The sequence below is a fragment of the Lynx rufus genome, unplaced genomic scaffold, assembly GCF_022079265.1.
Source record: "Lynx rufus isolate CCGP_SWC_20201006 ecotype Redwood Valley unplaced genomic scaffold, mLynRuf1.p SCAF_8, whole genome shotgun sequence".
NCBI lineage: Eukaryota > Metazoa > Chordata > Mammalia > Carnivora > Felidae > Lynx > Lynx rufus.
Genome location: NW_025814896.1, coordinates 100100495 through 100122100, shown reverse-complemented (window position 1 = coordinate 100122100; position 21606 = coordinate 100100495). Strand labels below are relative to the sequence as shown.

The 21606-nt window shown below is 40.3% G+C and overlaps 1 protein-coding gene across 2 annotated transcripts in view; it reads right to left on the bottom strand.

The window, feature by feature from the left end:
- Positions 1–21606, bottom strand: part of KCMF1 (potassium channel modulatory factor 1) — a 79083-nt gene that overhangs the window by 32055 nt on the left and 25422 nt on the right. The window contains exon 1 of one of the 2 annotated variants that reach the window (XM_047068592.1): positions 7239–7305. The exons of the other annotated variant lie outside the window; for it this stretch is intronic. Coding sequence (XP_046924548.1) covers positions 7239–7290 — 52 coding nt within the window. The 5' untranslated portion in view covers positions 7291–7305. Of the gene's footprint in view, positions 1–7238; positions 7306–21606 lie in introns of those variants that run through there. 2 annotated transcript variants of the gene reach the window in all.

Genomic DNA, 21606 nt, shown 5'->3' with positions numbered 1-21606 from the left:
GGTTGATAAATATAAAAACTAATTTAATAAAGTATCGGTTGTATTTCATAACCCCAAAAAAGAAAAATTTATTATTAAAAACATGTCATTTAAGATTGTACTCACATGAGGTACTTAGGATTCGTAAAATTCAGAGAAAAAGTAGGTAAGTGGTTACCAGGAACTGGGTAGGGTTGTTAAATGGGTACAGAATTTCAGTTTGGGATGGTGGAAAAATTCTGGAGTTGGTTGTGCAACAATGTGAATATACTTAAAGCCAATGAGTTGTATGTACAAAAAATGGTTAAAATGATAGATTTTATGTTTTACCACAATAAAAAAAATATGACATTTGTAACAGCATTAAAAAAAATGCCTATGAATTGGGATGCATGGGTGGCTCAGTCGGTTAAGTGTCTGACTTTGGCTCAGGTCATGATCTCCTAGATCTCACTGACAGTGCAGAGCCTGCTTGGGATATTCTCTCTCTCTCTCTCTCTCTCTCTCTCTCTCTCTCTCTCTCTCTCTCTCTCCTTCTTTCTCTGTCCCTTCCCCATGGGTGCTTTCTCTCTCTCTCAAAATAAATATAAAAAACTTTAACCAAAGATGGCCCTTTATAAAGCTAATCAGTAAAAATATATTCAGGGATGCCTGGCTGGCTCAGTTGGTGGAGCATGTGACTCTAGATCTCATGGTTGTGGGTTCAAACCCTACACTGGGTGCAGAGATTACTTTAAAAAAAAAATCTTGGGGCACCTGGGTGACTCAGTCAGTAAGTGTCTGACTCTTGATTTTGGCTCAGGTCACGATCTTATGAGATCAAGCCCACATTGGGATCTGCATTGGGCACTGACTGCTTAAGATTCTCTTTCCCTCTGGGGCGCCTGGGTGGCTCGGTCAGTTAAGCGTCCGACTTCGGCTCAGGTCATGATCTCACGGTCTGTGAGTTCGAGCCCCGCGTCGGGCTCTGTGCTGACAGCTCAGAGCCTGGAGCCTGTTTCAGATTCTGTGTCTCCCTCTCTCTGACCCTCCCCTGTTCATGCTCTGTCTCTCTGTCTCAAAAATAAATAAACGTTAAAAAAAAAATTAAAAAAAAAAAAAAAGATTCTCTTTCCCTCTCCCTCTGCCCTTCCCTTGTGCATGCATACATGTGCACACTCTCTCAAAAAAAAAAAAAAATCTTAAAAAAAAAAGTATATGTATATTCAAAGACATTAAAGGACTTAAAAAAAATAATAATTCTCCCCAAATTGAGTCATGGATTCAGTGCAATTCTAATCAAAATCACAAAAGAAGTTTTTGTGGAACATGATAAGCTGACTCAAATTTTTATGCAAGTTACAAAGGGCCACAAATAACCAAGGTATTCCTGAAGAAAAATAAGATGGAGGGATCTGCTTAACATATCAAGAGCTATTATAAAGCTAAATTAAGACAGGATGGTATCAGCACAGACACAGATCATTTGACCAATGAGAAGAGAATTGAAAGCCCAAAACAGATACACCCATGTTGAAATCTGTTTTATGACAACAAAGTCCCTAGAGATCAGTGGGGAAAGGAGGGAGTAGTAGAACAGGTGATCATCCATATGTGGGGAAAATAAAATCAGATCTCTTCCACAGATCCCATACACAAACACCAATTCTGGATGGCTTACAGAGAAATGTTGAAGGAAACTAAAAAATATATATATATTTTTATAATATATTTATAATATACTTTATAATATATATAATTATATTTATACTATTTATAATATGTTTTATAAAATATTTAAAATATATTATAATAAAATATATTGCATATTTATTTATATAATGAAATATATTTTATAAAATATTTATAATTATATTTATAAAATTTATATTTTATAAAATATCTAAAATATATAAATATATATTTATATACATATAAATATATATTTTTTAATTTAAAAAATCCCTCAAAGGCCATATAGGGAAATAATTATATGAGCTCAGAGTAGGAAATAATTTCTTAAAACACATACATATGGTCGAAACCAAAAAGAGAGACATTAAACCACATTAAAATTAAGACTTTTTCTTTACCTTCTAATGCCCTAGAGTGATGGAAAGCAAGAAGGCCCTGAAACTGGTGATACGTGCAACATACATGACAGACAACAGTTTGGTATTCAGAATACATCAAGAATGCAGGCATATCAGTAAGAAGACATCCAATAGAAAAATGGGCAAAATGGGGTGCCTGGGTGGCTCCGTTGTTTGAGTGTCCAACTTTGGCTCAGGTCATGATCTCATGGTTTATGAGTTTGAGTCCTGCATTGGGCTCTGTGCTGACAGCTCAGAGCCTGGAGCCTGCTTCAGATTCTGTACCTCCCTCCCAACCCCACTCTCTCTCTCTCAAAATAATAATAATAATATTAAAAGAAAAAAGAAAAAAAAAGAGAAAAATGGGCAAAGACTTCAATGGGCACTATAAAGAACAAACACAAATGACCGATAAATATATGAAAAGATGCTCAATCTCATCAGTCATCAAAGAAGTACAAATAAAATTTTCAGGAGCTATCATTTTACACCTACCAGTCTGGCAAAAACCTAGAAATCTGATGATTTTGAGTGCTAGTGAAGATACAACAGAAACACTTCTACTTTGCTAGTGGGAGCATACATCATCACAACAACTTGGAAAATTTTGTTCACATTCTAGTCAAGTTAAATATGCGCAATTCCAATGACTCTGAGGTTTCACTCTTACGTATATTCCCTGGGGAATCTTTTGTCCATGTGTACCAGAAGAATGGAGAAGAATGTTCACAGCAGTTTTTGCAACATGGTAAGGGAGGGGGGATGTTAACAACCCAAAGGCCCATCAACAGTCTATTACGGAATGAATTAGTAAATGCATCATAGCCATAGGTAAAGACTTCAAGAATCTCAGATGTATCAAAGAAAGTCTCAAAGAACACATATATATTTTTTAAGTTATTTATTTATTTATTTTTAGAGAGAGACACAGAGAGCGAGCGAGGAAGGGGCAGAGACGGAGGCAGAGAGAGAATCCCTGGCAGGTTCCAGTCAGTATGAAGCCCAATGCAGGGCTTGAACTCACGAACCTTGAGATCATGAAAGAGTCAGAAGCTTAACCGACTGAGCCACCCAGGCGCCCTGCAAAGAACATATATAGTTTTAAAGTTCAAAAACACTATCTAGTTTAGGAAATCAAACATGTAGTGAAACTATAAAAGGAAAATAGGGAATGACAAAATTTTGGTCAGTGGTTTCCTCTGGGGGGAGTGGAGTACTCAGCGATCTTGAAAGGTAATACTTTCACATCTAGCAGAGGGGATCTGTAGTACCACTCTTTTCCTTTACATTTATTTGAAAAACGTCTTCAACTATCCCTCAATTTTTCTTCAAGTCTCCTCCCCCTTCAATAAAAAACAAACAAACAAACAAACAAAAAACAAAGCTTATAACAACCCTTGGGCTGTCAGTTCAAGATGGAAAACTAGCATAGTTTTGGCAGATTACAGATTCTCAATAAATGTTTACTGAATAAGTTTTTATTTAAAAAAGAACATGGGGGGCGCCTGGGTGGCGCAGTCGGTTAAGCGTCCGACTTCAGCCAGGTCACGATCTCGCGGTCCGTGAGTTCGAGCCCCGCGTCGGGCTCTGGGCTGATGGCTCAGAGCCTGGAGCCTGTTTCCAATTCTGTGTCTCCCTCTCTCTCTGCCCCTCCCCCGTTCATGCTCTGTCTCTCTCTGTCCCAAAAATAAATAAACGTTGAAAAAAAAAATTAAAAAAAAAAAATAAATAAAAAAGAACATGGATTCTTGTTATTAACCATGGGCTCTTAGGCAAACCACTTATTGTACTCTACTACACTTCTTCATCTATTAAGTTTGCTGTGAGAATTATATGAGAAGAAAAATTTGAAGGTCTTAAATTTTATTTTATTAAACATTTTTTTCTTTTTTTTTTTAGTGAGCTCCACTGACAGCAGTGAGCTCGATGTGGGGCTCAAACTCATGAACCATGAGATCATTACCTGAGCCAAAGTTGGACACTTGACCGGCTGAGCCACCCAGGTGCCCTTGAAGGTCTTAAATTTTAAAACAAATACTTATTTATTTTTAAGTAATCTCTACACACGAGCGGTCTTGAACTCATGACCTTGAGATCAAGAATCACACACATTCCTCTGACTGAGCCAGCCAGGTGTGCCTGAAGGTCTTACATTATTTTATTCAAATGTGGTAGGACTAGGTTATCATATTTTCTGGTATACAATTTGATATCAGTAATAGTATAAACAACCTTTTATTTTTTATTTTTATTAAAAAAATTTTTTTAAATGTTTATTTTATTTTTTGAGACAGAGAGAGACACAGCATGAGCAGGGAAGGGGCAGAGAGAGAGGGAGACACAGAATGTGAAGCAGGCTCCAGGCTCTGAGCTGTCAGCACAGAGCCCAACGCGGGGCTCGAACTCACGAACTGTGAGATCGTGACCTGAGCCGAAGTCGGACGCTTAACCGACTGAGCCACCCAGACGCCTCTATTTTTTATTTTTTGAGAGAGAGAGAAAGAGTACATGTGCACACACACACTTACACAAATAGGGCAGGGGCAGCGGGCGGACAGAGAATCTCAAGCAGGCTCCACGCTCAGTGCAGAGCCTGTCAAGGGATTCCATCTCATGACCCGAGCCAAAATCAAGAGTCAGAAACTTAACTGACTGAGCCACCCAGGCACTTCTATATACAACCTCTTAAATCAGTCCTCAAAATATCCTTCACGATTGTTAAGATTTCCAGAGATGTACTGAGATCTCACCAAGTTACACTGAAAGCCAAATGATGGCATCAAGCCAGTAGTTTTCCAGCAAATTCAATAAATATCGAGTGCCTACTATGTTCTAGGTGGTGGGGAGACAGCAATAAACAACACAGACAGAGCTCCGCCCCTATGAAGCTGCTAACACTTTGGTGGGTGAAGACAGGTATAAAAACACATGAAGCTGTAAAGCAAGTTAGAAGAAAGTGCTATGGAGGAAAATAAAGCAGAAAACTGAAAAATTGTGTGGGCAAGAAAGCTTCACAGAAAAGATGGTATTTGAGCAAAAGGATGGAATACTTCAAAATTTGCTCATTCAAAACAGCTGCCAGGCATGATAATGCTTTAAACATAAAACATAAACATAAAACATAAAAATCTTGAAAAGCAGTAAATAACTGCTTAGATTCACAAATGGAAGTTTAATCTAACTGGATACAATAACTCTGCCAAACAAATGTAGCATGAACTGTGCTAAAAAGATGCCAGAAAGGTAAACCCAGCTTTGAACACTAACTTTCTGGTGTGTCCCATCTGATGTTACTGTGTAGGCCTGACCTTCCTTCCCACAGTGGGGATGCTGGCTGACCAATATAACATGAACAAACCTTACGGCAACCCTGGATGGTGATGCTACCAAACTCTGCATCCATCACGTTCAGTAGAAAGGTCTGCTGGTGCTTATCCCTTGCCTGTTTTACTCTTCTGATATAATTCAAGGCTATCTAAATCTAAATGCCCATGGATCTTGAGGTGCCTGCGGCGCTCAGTGAGTTAAGCAGCCAACTCTTGATTTCGGCTCAGGTCATGGTCTCATGGTTCATGAGCTTAAGTCCCACATCGGGCTCTGTGCTGACAGTGCGGAGCCTGCTTAGATTCTCTCTCCTTGTCTCTCTCTCTGCCCCTCCCTGCCTCTCTCTTTCTCTCTCTGAGTAAATAAACTTTAAAAAATTAAGAATGGGGCACCTGGGTGGCTCAGTAGGTTGAGCGTCCAACTTCAGCTCAGCTCATGATCTCACAGCTTGTAAGTTCAAGCCCTGCAGCAGGCTCTGTGCTGACAGCTTGGAGCCTGGAGCCTGCTTCAGATTCTGTGTCTCCTTCTCTCTCTGCCCCTAACCCATTCCCATTCTGTCTCCATCTCTCTCAAAAGTAAATAAACATTAAAAAAAATTTTTTTTAATAATAAACTAAAAAAATTAAAAAAAAAAATGCCCATAGCTCTCCTAAGAGATAAGGGTATGAGGTGGTGGGAGGCTTCACCTACAACCAAGCTGGAGTTTAGTAACTGTCAGATCTTTAGGAAACAGCAGTGTTGGGATGCCTGGCTGTCTCAGTCAGTAGAGCATGCAACCTTTGATCTCAGGGTTGTGAGCTCGAGCCCCATGTTGGGTGTAAAGACTACGTAAAAAAATTAAATCCTAAGAAATAGGGCTGTTGTTATTGTTTTTAAAATAATATTAACTATTTTTCAGGGAGTCGTTTCTTTTTCTTTAAATTTTTTTTTACATTTATTTATTTTTGAGACAGAGAGAGACAGAGCATGAACAGGGGAGGGGCAGACAGAGGGGGGGGACACAGAATAGGAAGCAGGCTCCAGGCTCTGAGCTATCAGCCCAGAGCCTGACGCGGGGCTTGAACTCACGGACCACGAGATCGTGACCTGAGCTGAAGTCGGACACTTAACTGACTGAGCCACCCAGGCGCCCCATGGAGTCGTTTCTAAAATGTATGTTTCCTAACTTCAAGTCGATAGACACAACTTTTATGATTCAAAGTTATTATTTCAAACACAAATATACAGTTCAGCCATACCATCAAACATTATGATAGGTAAGTTCTTAGCAGGGTCTCTTAAAACATAAGAGTTGCTTTATAAATTATCTATGGTGTCAAATATGCTATGGAGGATTTCTGTGATTAGAGGACTATGAATAAAAAATCAAGGAGGTGAAAATGTTTTATATCAGTTTTCCACACAGCCTGCCCTTCTCATTGTAATAGCTCTGCCATTTAACACTTCTAATTTAATTCTTCGAATCTGTCAACATAAGCTTAAATCAATACCTAATTAAGTGAGTATCTTAAGTTTGTAGAAGATTCCATACCACCTTCTACTTGCAAGTAGCTCTAAATCTGCAAACAAAAGCACAGAAGCATACACAGGCTCTGCAGCAGTTTCCTGATAGCGACCAAGTCTCCCTTTCCCCCCGCCCCCCACTCCCACTCTGAGTTACCAAATCTCATTTAGCTTTGACAAAGAGCCCAGATTTCCCACTTAGAGTCCCTTCTGAGTATACCTGTCTGAATTCATTTTAATAACACAGACTAACAAAATTTGCTCCCTTAGTGTCAAATATACACAATCTACAGCTCCTACTAGAGGAAAAAAAGTTAGCTCTTTGCTGCACAGCCTCCTGGTTAGCAGTTGTGGTCGTACCTGGTACCAGGAGGCTCAGGAAAGTCTGGAACAGAACATATATGCGGCTCATGTCAAATTATCAATTCTTTAATAGAAGAATGGAGCTGCCTCTGATTAGATGTTAAGGATAAAGTTCCTGCAGAAAAGCATGATGTCACAACAGAAACAAGAGTTCAAATACTGTCAAATAAAATATTGCCTTGAGAGGCAAGGCTGGAAAACCATTGGGTGTTAGCACTGAGATCTACTGGATTAACAAAATATGTTTAGGTTTCGTTTGCCCTATATTAAATACAGCTTGCAAAAACTGAGTTAACCACATAATAAAATACGCAAACTCACCTTTGAATAATCTAGCTTTAGCCATATTGCAACATAAATTAGGATAAGCACTGGTCTGTAAAATGTAACTGCACAAACAGCATCATAAAGTTATGGTGGGATATTTGTGATCCCCCATCTAACCAAGCTCACTTACGAGGTAAAAATGCTAGGAAATATAGTTTGACATCAATTTTGATATTGGCACAAATGAAACTTAAATGAAGAGAATGGTGTATTTCTGACAACTCCTATCTGTAAGAGGTGTATCTGAGCACATTCATATCCTCAACATTTATCTATTTGAAAAAATTTTTTTTAACTTTTATTTATTTTGGAGAGAGAGCGAGAATGCAAGCGAGGGAGGGGCAGAGAGAGAGGGAGACAGACACAAGATCTGAATGAAGCAGGCTCCAGGCTATGAACTGTCAGCACAGAGCCCGATGTGGGGCTCCAACTCGTGAACCGTGAGATCATGATCTGAGTGGAAGTCAGACGCTTAACTGACTGAGCCACCCAGGCGCCTCTTCATTTATCTTTTTATTTAGCAGTTCTGTAAAATAAATATACAAAAGCTATGAATTAAAATCAGAGGAAAGAATGCCCTCTAGTGGGAACAGAAAATAAAGTTTTAAAAAGCCACTAACATAATATGTAAAGTCTTTTCTCCCCTTAATTTTCTAAAATGAAACAAAGAGGCTGCTATATTTATTTATGATGGTTTATTTATTTGCTTTAAAGATTTTATTTTTAAGTAATTTCTACACCCAATGTGGGGCTCGAACTTCTTTACAATGCTGAGATCAAGAGTCACATGCTCTACCAACTGAGCCAGACAGGTGCCCCTATTTACAGATCTTTAAAAATTTTTTTTAAATGTTTTTATTTATTTTTGAAGGAGAGAGAGAGACAGAGCATGAGCGGGGGAGGAGCAGAGAGAGAGGGAGACACAGAATCAGAAGCAGGCTGCAGGCTCTGAGCTGTCAGCACAGAGCCCGACACAGGGCTCAAACCCATGAACTGTGAGATCGTGACCTCAGCCACAGTCGGACACTTAACTGACTGAGCCACCCAGGCGCCCCCCTATTTACAGATCTTTAAAAAGGAAAAACCCAAAGGGTGATATAGCTTTTTCTTTTTTCAATAAATTTTTATTTTTTTTTTATTTTTTTATTTTTTTTAATTTTTTTTTTCAACGTTTATTTATTTTTGGGACAGAGAGAGACAGAGCATGAACGGGGGAGGGGCAGAGAGAGAGGGAGACACAGAATCGGAAACAGGCTCCAGGCTCTGAGCCATCAGCCCAGAGCCTGACACGGGGCTCGAACTCACGGACCGCAAGATCGTGACCTGGCTGAAGTCGGACGCTTAACCGACTGTGCCACCCAGGCGCCCCTTTTCAATAAATTTTTAGGTAGGGAAGAGCTGATGGGAAGGGAAGGTCAATAAAGGGCAGTGATCTGTCAAGGAATACAGTGACAAGGAACACAAAAGGAAAGAACCCTCCTGGAATTTGAAGGCCTGGGATTATATAACATAGTATTTGTCAATGACAATTTATTTTGACTTATAGTGCCAGGTAATTTGGGGAGAAGACCCTCTTTTTACTTTAGCAAAATATCTAAGTATTATCTCTCTAGGGCCTCTGCGTTTCTTTTCTTCTTCTTTTTTTTAATGTTTATTTATTTTGAAAGAGAGAGAGAGAGAGAGAGAGAGAGAGAGCGTGCACACAAGTGCAAGCAGGGGAGGGGCAGAGAAACAGGGAAAGAGAGAATCCCAAGCAGGTTCCACACTGTCAGCGCAGAACCTGACACAGGGCTTGGACTCACAAACTGTGAGATCATGACCTGAGCCCAAATCAAGAGTCAGATGCACAACCAACTGAGCCACTCAGGCACTTCAGGGCCCTTGCATTTCCAATAAGTGTGACTTAGAAAAAAAAAAAAAACAAAAAAACCCAGTATATTATATTGCAAATGCTATACAATACAATTAATGTTGAGAATGGCACAGAGAACTATGTCATTAAAACAACTTTATAATGATAAGGACAATTTCCAAGAAAAGGTTCTTTGAATTAAGTGGTTGAAAAAGCATGCAACCCTTTGAAGAGGATCTCAGATGAACATGGAAGCAATTAATGAACCACTTATTGTAACTCAGTGAAAAGCAGAAGTAGCCAGAATTAAAGAAGATGGTCAAAGGATATTTCCAGAAGCAAAACTGCAGGAGGAAGGAATTTAAGACAAATTTTAAAATGCTTCACACAATCTGGGAGCTTAGATCAGGAGTGAAAAGCTTTCCTTCTGTCTATTAAAGAATCACAGAGGAAATTCAATCATGCTTGCAAAGGTGAAGTAACTCCAGGAGTTTCCCACACACCACCACCAACCACCACCACCAAAACTCTATACATGTTTATTTAAAAAAATCTCTACAATGGTGAAGGGAGAAAGTCAAGAGAAGAGAAAACTGAGTAGAGAAACTCATACAAACACATACCATTCAAGAAAAGACCTATAAAGAGAGTCCAAGGGCAGAGAAAGAGAAATGAGAAAGAGGTACACCGTTCGGGGGAGGGGAGGGGCAAGATTCAGAAGGAAGAGAACAGAGTGACCGAGAGGAACACTGAAGTATGGAAAACACGGAGGAGTTTGCAGCATGCTTGCTCTTCACACTTAGTAGACTCGCTTGAAACTGATACATTTACCTGGCAATTTAAAACAACCCTTTATTACTGAGACTCAGCTTTTTTACTTTATTGTTTTCAGGTAGAATTCTACAAGTTCTGTCCTATGTGACAATAAGGGGCATCCATGTATCCTTTCATTATTTACTGAGTATCTAATATGTGCCAGATACAGCAAGGAACAAAAATCTTTGCTACATAGAGCTATACTCCAGTGGTGTCGGTAGCAACTTCTATCATTATTGTGAGCCAGAAAGCTTACCTATATTACTTTATTAATCCTCACAACAAAGTGATGAGGTATTTGCAAAGTGTGATAAATCTTCTTCAGTGGCTAAGGAGGATTCAAAGCCGGTTCAAATTTGCCCCAAAAAGCGGACAGAAAGGCAGGGGCTGGACGTTATATTACTGAGTTCCTTACTCATTTTGTCAAAGAGGGAAGTTAAATTCTCTACAATTCGCTAAAAGTTTTCAGTGCAGAGGAAGTTGGCCTCTTTGGGAACAAATGAGTGGTTTGCTTGGTTTTAAAGAACTAGTCTACGCTCTTAGTTCACAGAAACACATCCCTGGCCTGCAAACGGAAACCCATCTTAGTAACAATGGACTTGCTCATTGATGAGCAGCCTTTCAGAAACTCTTATCTGGAAACAGAGAAGATTCTATATTACTCAATCTATTATTATCTTCAGCCATGATTAGAGCTGTTTTCTGACTCACACATAAGATGAAGGAAGAGGAGGTACAGAAGGATTTCAGTGAATATCTGATGAATGAATGGAAAGAGAAGGGGACATTTTTCCTAGAGTAACGAGATAAGAGCTCATTTAAAAGAGAAGAGAAAAGGGATTAATGTGTGTCTATCATAGACTTCTTGACGTAAGAATGACTGAATGATGAAAATTGAGGGGGAAGAGAAAGGAACAGAACAATAGGGATTGGTTTCCCATAGGAGAAAAGAAAACGAATTAGGTAAAAATGCTGTGCCAAATACTTCTAGGCACCAGCTACCAGTCAGCCACATCAGCCCCGGAAAGCTTGGTTGGCAGCTGTAACAAACGGCAGGGTCGGTGGTGGGAGAAACAGGTTACTGTCAGCCATGGTTTTATGTGTAAACCCAGGATTCTCATAGATGTGTATAATTCGGTTTCTGCACAGAAACTACTCCTCTGTTTGAAAATCCTTCCCAGGCAGGTCTATGGTACAGGGCAGAGTGCTCCAGCCCTCCCAAAACAAGGGTCCTTAGAGAAGGTGATCATTTTTATGAAAATATCTAGTGCTTGCATTTTCCAGAGTTTTGGAAAAGTGAATACTAGTAAAAAAGACACTATATCTCAAACCTGGAGGGGCTACAGAAATTAAAACACTTAGATGGGCATAACACAACATAGGAGAATCTCCCTCGGCTCATCTCTACCCAGCAATGTTCCTTCAACAACCAATCAGTGTTTAACTGACCCTGATGCCCCAGGCACCTGCTGAAAATGGTGTGGTCACTGACCTGTTGTTCTTTTACAGATGAATAAATTGAGGACACAGGCATTAAGTACCTTGTTCCAAAAGCACACTGTCATTAAGTGGCAAGCCAATGATTACCATGCAAGGTCATCCACTGAGGCATGCCTTCTGACAACAATAAATCCGTTTTTGCTTGTTTGTTTCAGAAGTGGATGTCTTCAGTACTTTTTATTTGCTGTGGCACAGGGATACATTTAGTGTCGTGTTTACTATTTCTAAGAGACTCTAATTTTGTCAATCATATAACTTCTCTAAAGTGAAACCCTGAGGTTGAGGAATTACTTCTGAGACAGGTACCTATAGATATTTATTTATAGAGGTTGATAATCAATCAAACACAGTTCTACCTAAAGTCACTATTTTACAAGTTCTTATTCTAGACTAGTATTTTGTTTTTTAAGACTAATTAAAAAAATACTTATTTTTGAGAGAGAGAGAAAAAGCGTGTGAGCAGGGAAGAGGCAGATGGGGAGGGGGTGGGGGGTAGGGGCACAGGATTCAAAGCAGGCTCTGTGCTGATGCACAGAGCCCAATGCAGTTAGAATTCAAGAACTGTGAGATCATGACCTGAGCAGAAGTCAGACGCTTAACTGAATGAGTCACCCAGGAGCCCCTCGAGAGTAGTATTTTCCTAATTCTTGAAAACCTATGCCCTATCTTGGTAAATGGTTTAAAAACATTACCATCTCCTTTATTTAAAATCTCAGTAAGGTGGAAACATGTCTGGCCTCACTCCTTCAATTCACCGCAGAACAATAATCAAGATTGACTCTCAAATATATAATTTATTTTTCATTTTTGGTCTTTTCAGACATATAAGGAAATCTGGCATACACACATCTTCAAACTTGGTAATTAACAGCCTATGACACAATACAATCATACAATGAAACACTACAACACTGAGCTCCACACACTAATTCCCATCAGTCCTCACAGAAAAACAAACTGTGAAAGGATACATGCTTACTATTTTGAACCACTTATGTAAATTTAAAAATACACAACAGGGGCGCCCGGGTGGCTCAGTCATTAAGCATCTGACTTCCGCTTATGTTATAATCTCACGATTCATGAGTTTGAGTCCCGGATTGGGGGTGAGCACGTGCCATGCTTTGGGTTAAAAAAAAAAACAAAAACATGAGCCCCGCTTTGGGTGAGCCTCGCTTCTCTCTCTCTGCCCCTCGCTCACTTGCTCCCTCTCCCTCTTTCAATAAATAAATAGGTAAGTAAATAAATAAGATACACAACACAATATTCTATGACCGTTTATGGACACATACATATGTGGAATGCATACTGAAAGGCAGACAGAAAGAATACACACCAACTGCAAAAAGTAATGCCTCTGGGAGGTAGAGAGAGAAGGACGGACATGGAATGGAATCAAGGAAGGATATAAAGTGGAATTCACCTGTATCTGCAAAGCCTTAATTCTGTGTTTAAAATTTTCTCTTTAAAAGATAAACAAACAAACCAACATAGATAAATTTCCCATGCCATCTCTACTTATAAAGTGATATGGAAGAGGACTTTTAGTGACATAATGTCTGGTTTTGTGCAGAAGTATAAATGGGGAAAATAGCTGACCTAGTGAAATTATGAAATAAAACTTTTTTTTTTTTTTGGCCCTAGAGATGGGGTCTGTGTCCCATACTGGTTAATTCCTGCTAGAGTATAAATTAGTCACTGAGTTTCAAGCTAAAGCATTCAAGGATGACCTTTCCCAAGCACAGTATGTGATCTGGGCATGCTGAACAACTCAAAGGCAGTGTGAAGATCGTACTAGTGGACACTGACCACAGAGCAGAGGAGTGGTTTAGAATGCCTTCCCGATGCCTTGGCCAATAAGCACAAATAGCAGTAGGGGACTTACTGCCTGGAAAGACGGATTGTATGTGTGTAAGAAAAGAGTGTCATTCCAAACAACTAAAGGGTTAAACGTACTTTAATGGTATTAACCTCCCAAGTGCACCCCCCCCCAACTTGTGCATCCCGAACTTCCTGGCCTACGTTTAAATATTTTGAAACTAATTTTCTGCAACTGTTTGAGGAAAGGAGAAGAAAACTGGAAATCCTTAATGTACCATACGGCAGACAGGAAGGAAGCAGAAAACATATGATTTAATGATACCTATTTAATGATATTCAAGCTGGAAATGTCTATGCATGCACTTGTGATAAATTCCCAGTCAAGCAAGGCACATGACAGCTCTTTCTATTGTGGAAAAGATTTGGCCTGGATCGATATTAGGAGCTAATTTTGCATTGACTTACCTAAACAACATTATTTCAATCAACAAAAAAATCTGAACACCTACAGTACCCATTTAGTGCTTAAAATTTAATAGGAAATAAAGATATGTAAACAAGCAAACTACAGTATGAAGAGTGAGGGACAGACAACTATGGAAATGCATCCAACATAGCAACAAAACAAAACAATAAAAGATGAACTATTCTGGTTGGAGGGGTTTAAGAGAACCCAGTTAGCCTCCCTCTGACACAACTCTTGGTACCAAGCAGTTCCTGAAGTACCTTCTCTCTTCAAAACAACCTCAGGTCCCTTTCTTCTATGTTACCCACACATAGAACAGTTATTCTAAACTCATTCTCAGAAACCCACTACCTAGTTTAAGACAAGAATTCAGTCACTGCCTCCTCTTGTCTAGGCTAACCAATTTAAAATCTAACAAGTCCTCAAAAATGTTACCTTCAACTGTTACATATTTTTCTTTATTCAGCTCCAGTTCCTTCACTGATTTTAAACTAAAGGGACCTACAGCAGACACAAAACTCTGGAGGGGACTAGGAATAATGAACACAAAGTACAGAGAATGCTCTAGCACCAGGAGAAAAGAGATAGTGTAAGTCTGGTTTAGGAAGCATACTAGTCTAATTTTAGACATTATGTATGAGATGATAATGAAACATACAAGTTGAAAGATACTGTAAACAGGCTGATCTTTGGGAGATTCCTTTTAAGAGAGGACATATCTTTGTATCAGGGACAGTGATATACAATAGTATGGACAAGAAAGAAGGAAAGAACAAAATGAGGAAAACGAACAGTGCTTATAGAGTCTGAAGTAAGTCTCTAGGAAATCAGCTTAACTGGTATTCAAATATAAGTATATATCTAAAGCTAAAAATAAAAGCATTGGCTTTTAATTTTTTTAAGTTTATTTATTTTGAAAGAGAGAGAGAGCGAGTGCACACATAAGCAAGTGAGGGGCAGACAGAAGGAGAGACAGAATCCCAAGCAGGCTCTACGCCATCAGTACAGAGCTTGACGCAGGGCTTATAACTCATGAACCATGAGATCATGAGTCGGACGTTTAAGTGACAAGCCACCCAGGCACCCCAAAGTACTGGTTTTAGAAAAATGTTTATTTATTTTGACCGGAGTGGGGGAGGGGGAGAGAGAGAGAACACAAGTGGAAGAGAGGCAGACAGAGGGGAAAGAGAGATCCAAAGCAGGTTTTGTGCTGTCAGCACAGAGCCCAATGTGAGCCTCAATCTCATGAACCATGAGATCACAACCTTAGCTGAAATCAAGAGTAGGACGCTTAACTAACTGAAGCACCCCAAACCTTGTCTTTGATATAAATACTATTCATGTTTCTTCTTCTCTCTACATATGAACATTTCTAGCCATGATTCTCAGCAGTATGACCCTGAGTAGAGCAACATACAGAATATGCATCCAGGTTGACAACATATCAGTAATGACTTTGAAATCCAACACTCAAAAGAGCACTTCACCCACTGAAAAAAGGTATGGTAATAACTCCAAGGTACAAAATTCTAGAGCAAACTTTAGGAGCAGGTAAACAAATTACTGGCAAAGATTTGAATCCTGCCTGACTGCAAAGTGATTGCTTTTTTCATCAATTAAAGAAAAAAAAAAAAAGCATATAATAATCTTTCTATATTGCAGGGCTGTCACAGACATATTAACTTCTCTTCCCTTCCTTCACATTTCAAGGACATCAAGGACATCTGAATCCAAGAATAAGGTACTGGTTATTACTACTATTTCTCAGCTTCAAGCCTACCCTTCTATACTTTGCTCTGCAATGCTGGGTCCAGGAGGTGGTTCTCAATCAGGGGCCATTTTGCCCTCCAAGAGATATCAGGCAATGTATGGAAACATTTGGTTTGGAGGGAGGGAGATACCGGCATCAAGCCGGTAAAGGCCAAGTATGTTACTAAACATCCTACAAAGCCCAGTATAGTCACCTGGCCCAAAATGTTAATGGTGCTGAGATTAAGCAACCATGGTCTCGGGTCTGCAAACTCAATTATTCAGACTGTCTCGGCAGCTGGCTTCTGGTTTACATTCTGCCAACGGGAGGCCCTAGCGGGAGAGAGAAAGCATCCCTCCAGCAGCAGAGGGGCTCCAGCCCCAGCATTGCCATCACCAGCCAGTTGCATCCCACTCAGAAAACTAGTAACCCCACCTTTTCCCTTTTTGTAATGATGGAAATGTCTATATCTGTACTGTCCAATGCAACAGCCCCTAGCCATTAAAATACCTTATCAGCTGAGGGGGGTCTAGAAGCAGTGATGCTCCGGTAGCAATGAGCACACACAGCACCATGATCTTGGTTTCTAAACAGCATCCTCCACTAAGAGGAACCTGAGCTCCCTGGAGAAAGTTGATTTCAGGGATTGGGGCAGGGCAAGCACATGAGCCTGTAATATCTAGTTCTAGAATGAATGATGCAGAAAGAATGATGGATACATGTAAAAGGATACAGAAGAAACTTTGAAGGGGTTTCCATTGGTCAAATCTAGGATAATTTGAGCACCAAAATAAATAATAAAAGTACCAGATTATAACCCACTGAATATAGGAATCCATGTGCTCATACTGATATAAATAAAAAAGGAGAAGAAAATAGGAAAAAATAATTTCCTTATGGTAAAGGAAATAGGGAAAATTTTTTTCCTTATGGTAGATATATTGATTAGTCCTCCCAGGGGCACCTGGGTGGCTCAGTCAGTTGAGCATCCAACGTTTGATTTCAGCTCAGGTCATGATCCCAGGGTCATGGGATCAAGCCCCGTGTTGGGTTCTGCACTGAATGTGGAGCCTGCTTAAGGTTCTCTTTCTCTTTCCCTCTGCCCCTCTCCCCCACTTGCATGCTCACTATCTTTCTAAAATAAAAAATTACTCCCAATTCTTACTTAATCAGCATTGGACCTGTGCTGTCTAGTCTGGTAGCTACTAGCCACATACGACTTTTTAATTTTTATTTATTTTTTAAAATTTATTTATTTTGAGTGAGTGAGAACCAGTGGAGGAGGAGCAGAGGGGGGGGGGGACAGAGGATCTGAAGTGGGCTCTGTGCTGAGTCTGACATGGGGCTCGAACTCACGAACCACGAGACCATGACCTAAGCTAAAGTCAGATGCTTAACTGACTGAGCCATCCAGGCTCCCCGCACATGTGACTTTTCAAATGTAATTTCTTTTTAAGTTTTTATTTATTTAAGTAATCTCTATACCCAATGTGGGGCTTGAATTCACCACCCTGAGATTAAGAATTGCATGCTCTTCCAACTGAGCCAGTCAGGCACCCCTGAATATAATTGCTTACAATTAAATATAAGTTATTTAAAAAATTTTTTTTAATGTTTATTGATTGAGAGAGAAAAACAAAATGTGATCAGGGGAGGGGCAGCGAGAGGGGGAGACAGAATCGGAAGCAGGCTCCAGGTTCTGAGCTGTTAGTCCAGAGCCCAACGTGGGGCTCAAACTCCTGAAATGCGAGATCATGATCTGAGCTGAAGTCAGACGCTCAACCGACTGAGCCACCCAGGCGCCCCAAAACTAAATACAATTTGAAATCCAGTTCCACACTAGCCACATTTCAAGTGCCCATGTGGCTAGTGGCCACCAGACTGGACAACAAGGTACTGACAACTGCATTTGAGACTGAGCCATAATTTTGTAAAAATGAAGTCTTCTATAGAACAGGTAACAAGGTAAAATCTAATGCTGTTCTTTTCTGAAACTCTTTAGTATTGGAATTTAAAAATTGACAATTTCATAATGATAGAGTAAGAGTAAACAATAGCAACAAAATTTGGAAGATGGAAAGTAGACGGATGAGTGGTAATGGGCTTAGGAAATTGAAGACGGCTGAATCCTAGAATGGGTAAAGGGGAAAGCTAAGAAACAACCCAATTTACAGTGTGGATACAACAAAATGTCCAGGACTGGCAGCATCAGGTACCACTGGAACGAAAGTCAGGGTGGAGAACTGTAGACAGATGTAATATGTAAAAGCTCTTTGAGAAAAAGTTAAAATTTTTTTTTAAGGTTCGATTTAAATCCAGTTAACACATAGTGTAATATTAGTTTCAGGTGGACAATACAGTGACTCAACACTTCCATACATCACTTGGTGCTCATCACAAGTACACTCCTCGATCCCCATCACGTATTTAACCCATTCCCCCACCCAGCTCCTTGCTGGTAACCATCAGTTTGTTCTTTATAGTTAAAAGAGTCAAGAAGCATTTAAATTTCTAAGTTGTCTCTCCAACAGTACACTCCAAGCGAAAAGTAAAAGTTTATTGATTAAAGAGGGTAAAACAGAGGCTCTCGAACCTAGGGAACTCACGTAAAGAACATTTTTTACTGAAAACAGAGGAGCTGGAGTTAAGTAACTGAATTACTTCCAAGAGAAAGGGTGGGGGAGAGAAAGAATAGAGCATAAAGAGAAGAAAATTGGAACACTTGTCTGGAAGTTTCAGTATCCTAAAAGTGGGAAAATGGAGGGGAGGCAATAACCAACAGAATAACTGAAGAAAACTCAGAAAAAAAAGGATATTAATTGCCAGAATGAAAGTGCTCATAGAATACCCAACACAGTGGATAAAAGGAGACCTACCAATCACATTTCAGAAGAGCAGACATAAAAAAGAGATTCTAATTCTACTAGCTTCCAGAAGAGGGGTGGGGAGAAGAAGGGAGTAGAGGTTACACACAAAGATAAAGAGAATCTGATGTTTGCAACAGGTACACTTGGGACAGTAAAAGGTGATGCATTAATGTCATCAAAGTTCTAAAGCAAAGAAATTTCCAAATTAAAATTCTACACCAGGGGAAGTTATCGTTCAAGTGCATTTTAAGGTGGATTAGGTTCCTTTGTTTTTTTTTTTTTTTAAGTTTTTATTGAGAGAGAGGGGTAGGGGGAGAGAGCGAGCGAGCAGGGGAGAGAGGAATCCCAAGCAAGCCCAACGTGGGGCTTGAACCCATGAACCGTGAGATCGTGACCTGAGCCGCAATCGAGAGTCAGTAGATACTCAACCAACTGAGCTGCCCAGGAGCCCCATGTGTTGCCTTTTCTAACCTCAGCTAGTAATGTGCACGGATGACCGTGAAAACGCTGCAAGCATTACTATATATGTATGTACGTATGTTTATACATATATATGAACAAAATGGAAAATTAATCTAGAACGTTAGAAGTCAAGATAGTGGGGTGCCCTGGGTGGCTCAGTCAGTTAAGTGTCCGACTTCGGCTCAGGTCAAGATCTCACAGTTCAAGGGTTTGGGCCCCGCATCGGGCTCTGTACTGACAGCTTGGAGCCTGGAGCCTGGAGCCTGCCTCCCTCTCTCTGCCAATCCCCCATTCACGTTCTCTCAAAAACTAATAAACATTAAAAAAATTTTTAAGAAAAAAAAAGAAGTCAAGATAGTCACTTGGGTAGTTACTAGAAGGGGCATGAGGAAGACTTCTGGGGCTTTGGTAATATGCTGTTACTTGATCTAGGTGCTGCACAGGATGTGTTCACTTTGTGAAAACCAAGCTGTGTTTATGATTTGTGTACTTGTCAACAATACTGTGGCCTCAGGATCTGGATGATGGCCACTTGACATGTATGGCTTTGTGAGTCACTGCTCTCACGTGGACTAGTGATTCTGGGGGTTGCCACTTTATCACCTAGCTTCCTGGTGATTTTTTTTTTTTTTTTTTTTTTTGAGAGAGAGAGGGGGGGGGGAGAGAGAGAGAGAGAGAGAGAGAGAGAGAGTGAGAGTGTGTGTGAGCGAGCCACAAGTGAGCAAAGGGCAGAGAGAAAGAGAATCCCACCAGGGAGGGGGAAAGGGGGCGAGGGGGAGAGAGGGAGAGAGAGAGAAGCAGGGCTCACCCGAAGCGGGACTCGTGTTTTACCCGATGGGGGGCTTGTGCTCACCGGAAATGGGGCTCAAGCTCACCCCATGTGGGGTTCGAGCAGGGATGGAGCTCACCAGATGTGGGACTCGAACTCACAAACTGTGAGATCGTGACCTTTGCCAAAGTCAGATGCTTAACGACAGAGCCACACAAGCACCTGCTTCCTGGAGATTTTTGTTGCTGCTTTCTCTCTTGTATTGGTCTTCTGATTCCTAGATTCCATCTTCCCATTGTTTTCCTCTCATTCTTTTGGTAGCATATACTTCTATACTTTCTGGAGAAAGGATGCAGGGGAAGTAATCTTAAGAACTTAATGCACCTTGGGGTGCACTGCTCTGTCAATGCAGAGCCTGCTTGGGATTCTCTCTCTCCCTCGCTCTCTGCCCCTCCTCCTGCTCGCACACACACTCTCTCAAAATAAATAAATATTCAAACAAAAAAAGGCAACACTCTCCCTTCTTGTTTCTGCCCTCATATTTTAAATAAGTGTCCTTTTCATGGCCTATTTAGTGCCATGGTTCTTACCTTTTTGTACTGTTTATAGGTAGTTTCACAGTTTAAAATGGCCCCTAAAGGCAGTGTTGTAGTGCTGTCTAGTGTTCCTAAGCATCATAAGGCTGTGATGTGTCTTACAGAGAAAACAGATATTAGAGAAGCTTTGTTCAGGCATGAGTTGTAGTGCTGTTGGCTGAGTTCTATATTCATAAATCAACAATATGTATTAAGTAGGATGCCTTTCAACAGAATCACTTATAAAACAAGACTGATCTACTTATGAAAATGTGACCAGAGGCTTACAGGAACCTAACCCTGAATTTCCCCTAGAAGCAATTGCTCAGTATTTGCTAATTCAGTGTTCATGGAAACTTTACAGGACTACCACAAGTAATAATAATCAACCACACACACACACACACACACACACACACACACACACACACACTCATATAGTTTTGTGCATTTTCTTTTTAATCTGAGGAAAGAATGATGTCCAGGGAGTGTGGCTCAGGCTCAGCTGTTTGTCTGGACTTGGTTGGTCGTGGCTGTGTGCTGTTGAAGTTCCTATTCTCCCCTCCAGGATAGAGGTTCAGCTGGGGACCCTCATTTTACCCAAGTGTTCTACTCTGACCTGCTCATGGGAGCAAGAGGTGGGCCACAGTGAGCACCCATCCTATTACCACACCTCTGCTGGAAATCTACCCTGGTCCACACAAGGGCCCAACCAAATCCCACCATCTGTGGCGGCCCTGAGTTTCCAAAGTTCTCTCATGACCTCACCCAATGACTTCTCCAAGTTTCCTCACTGGAAAGTCTCAGTGAGGCTGAAGGCAGACTGGTCAGCTTCTCTTGTCCTCAGAGCTTTCCCCAACAGTGCAAACTGCCCTTTCTTCACACAGCGAGGTTGTTACTCCATGTTTCATAACTAAACAATATGTTGCTCAGGTAGGAATAGATACATTGAGGGTTAAAGTATAGAGAAAAGCAAGAGGATAATCAAGACAAGGGTCCCGACAGTGGTTATGGATGTGTGTGAGATGGTCTACTTTGTCATATGGGTGATGAAAACAAAGATATATCTTTCTACTGAATACGCACATTTTGTATGCTCTTCTGAATGCAAGACACATTTTCACACATATGTAAAAATTCCATTTTTAAAGGACTGACTC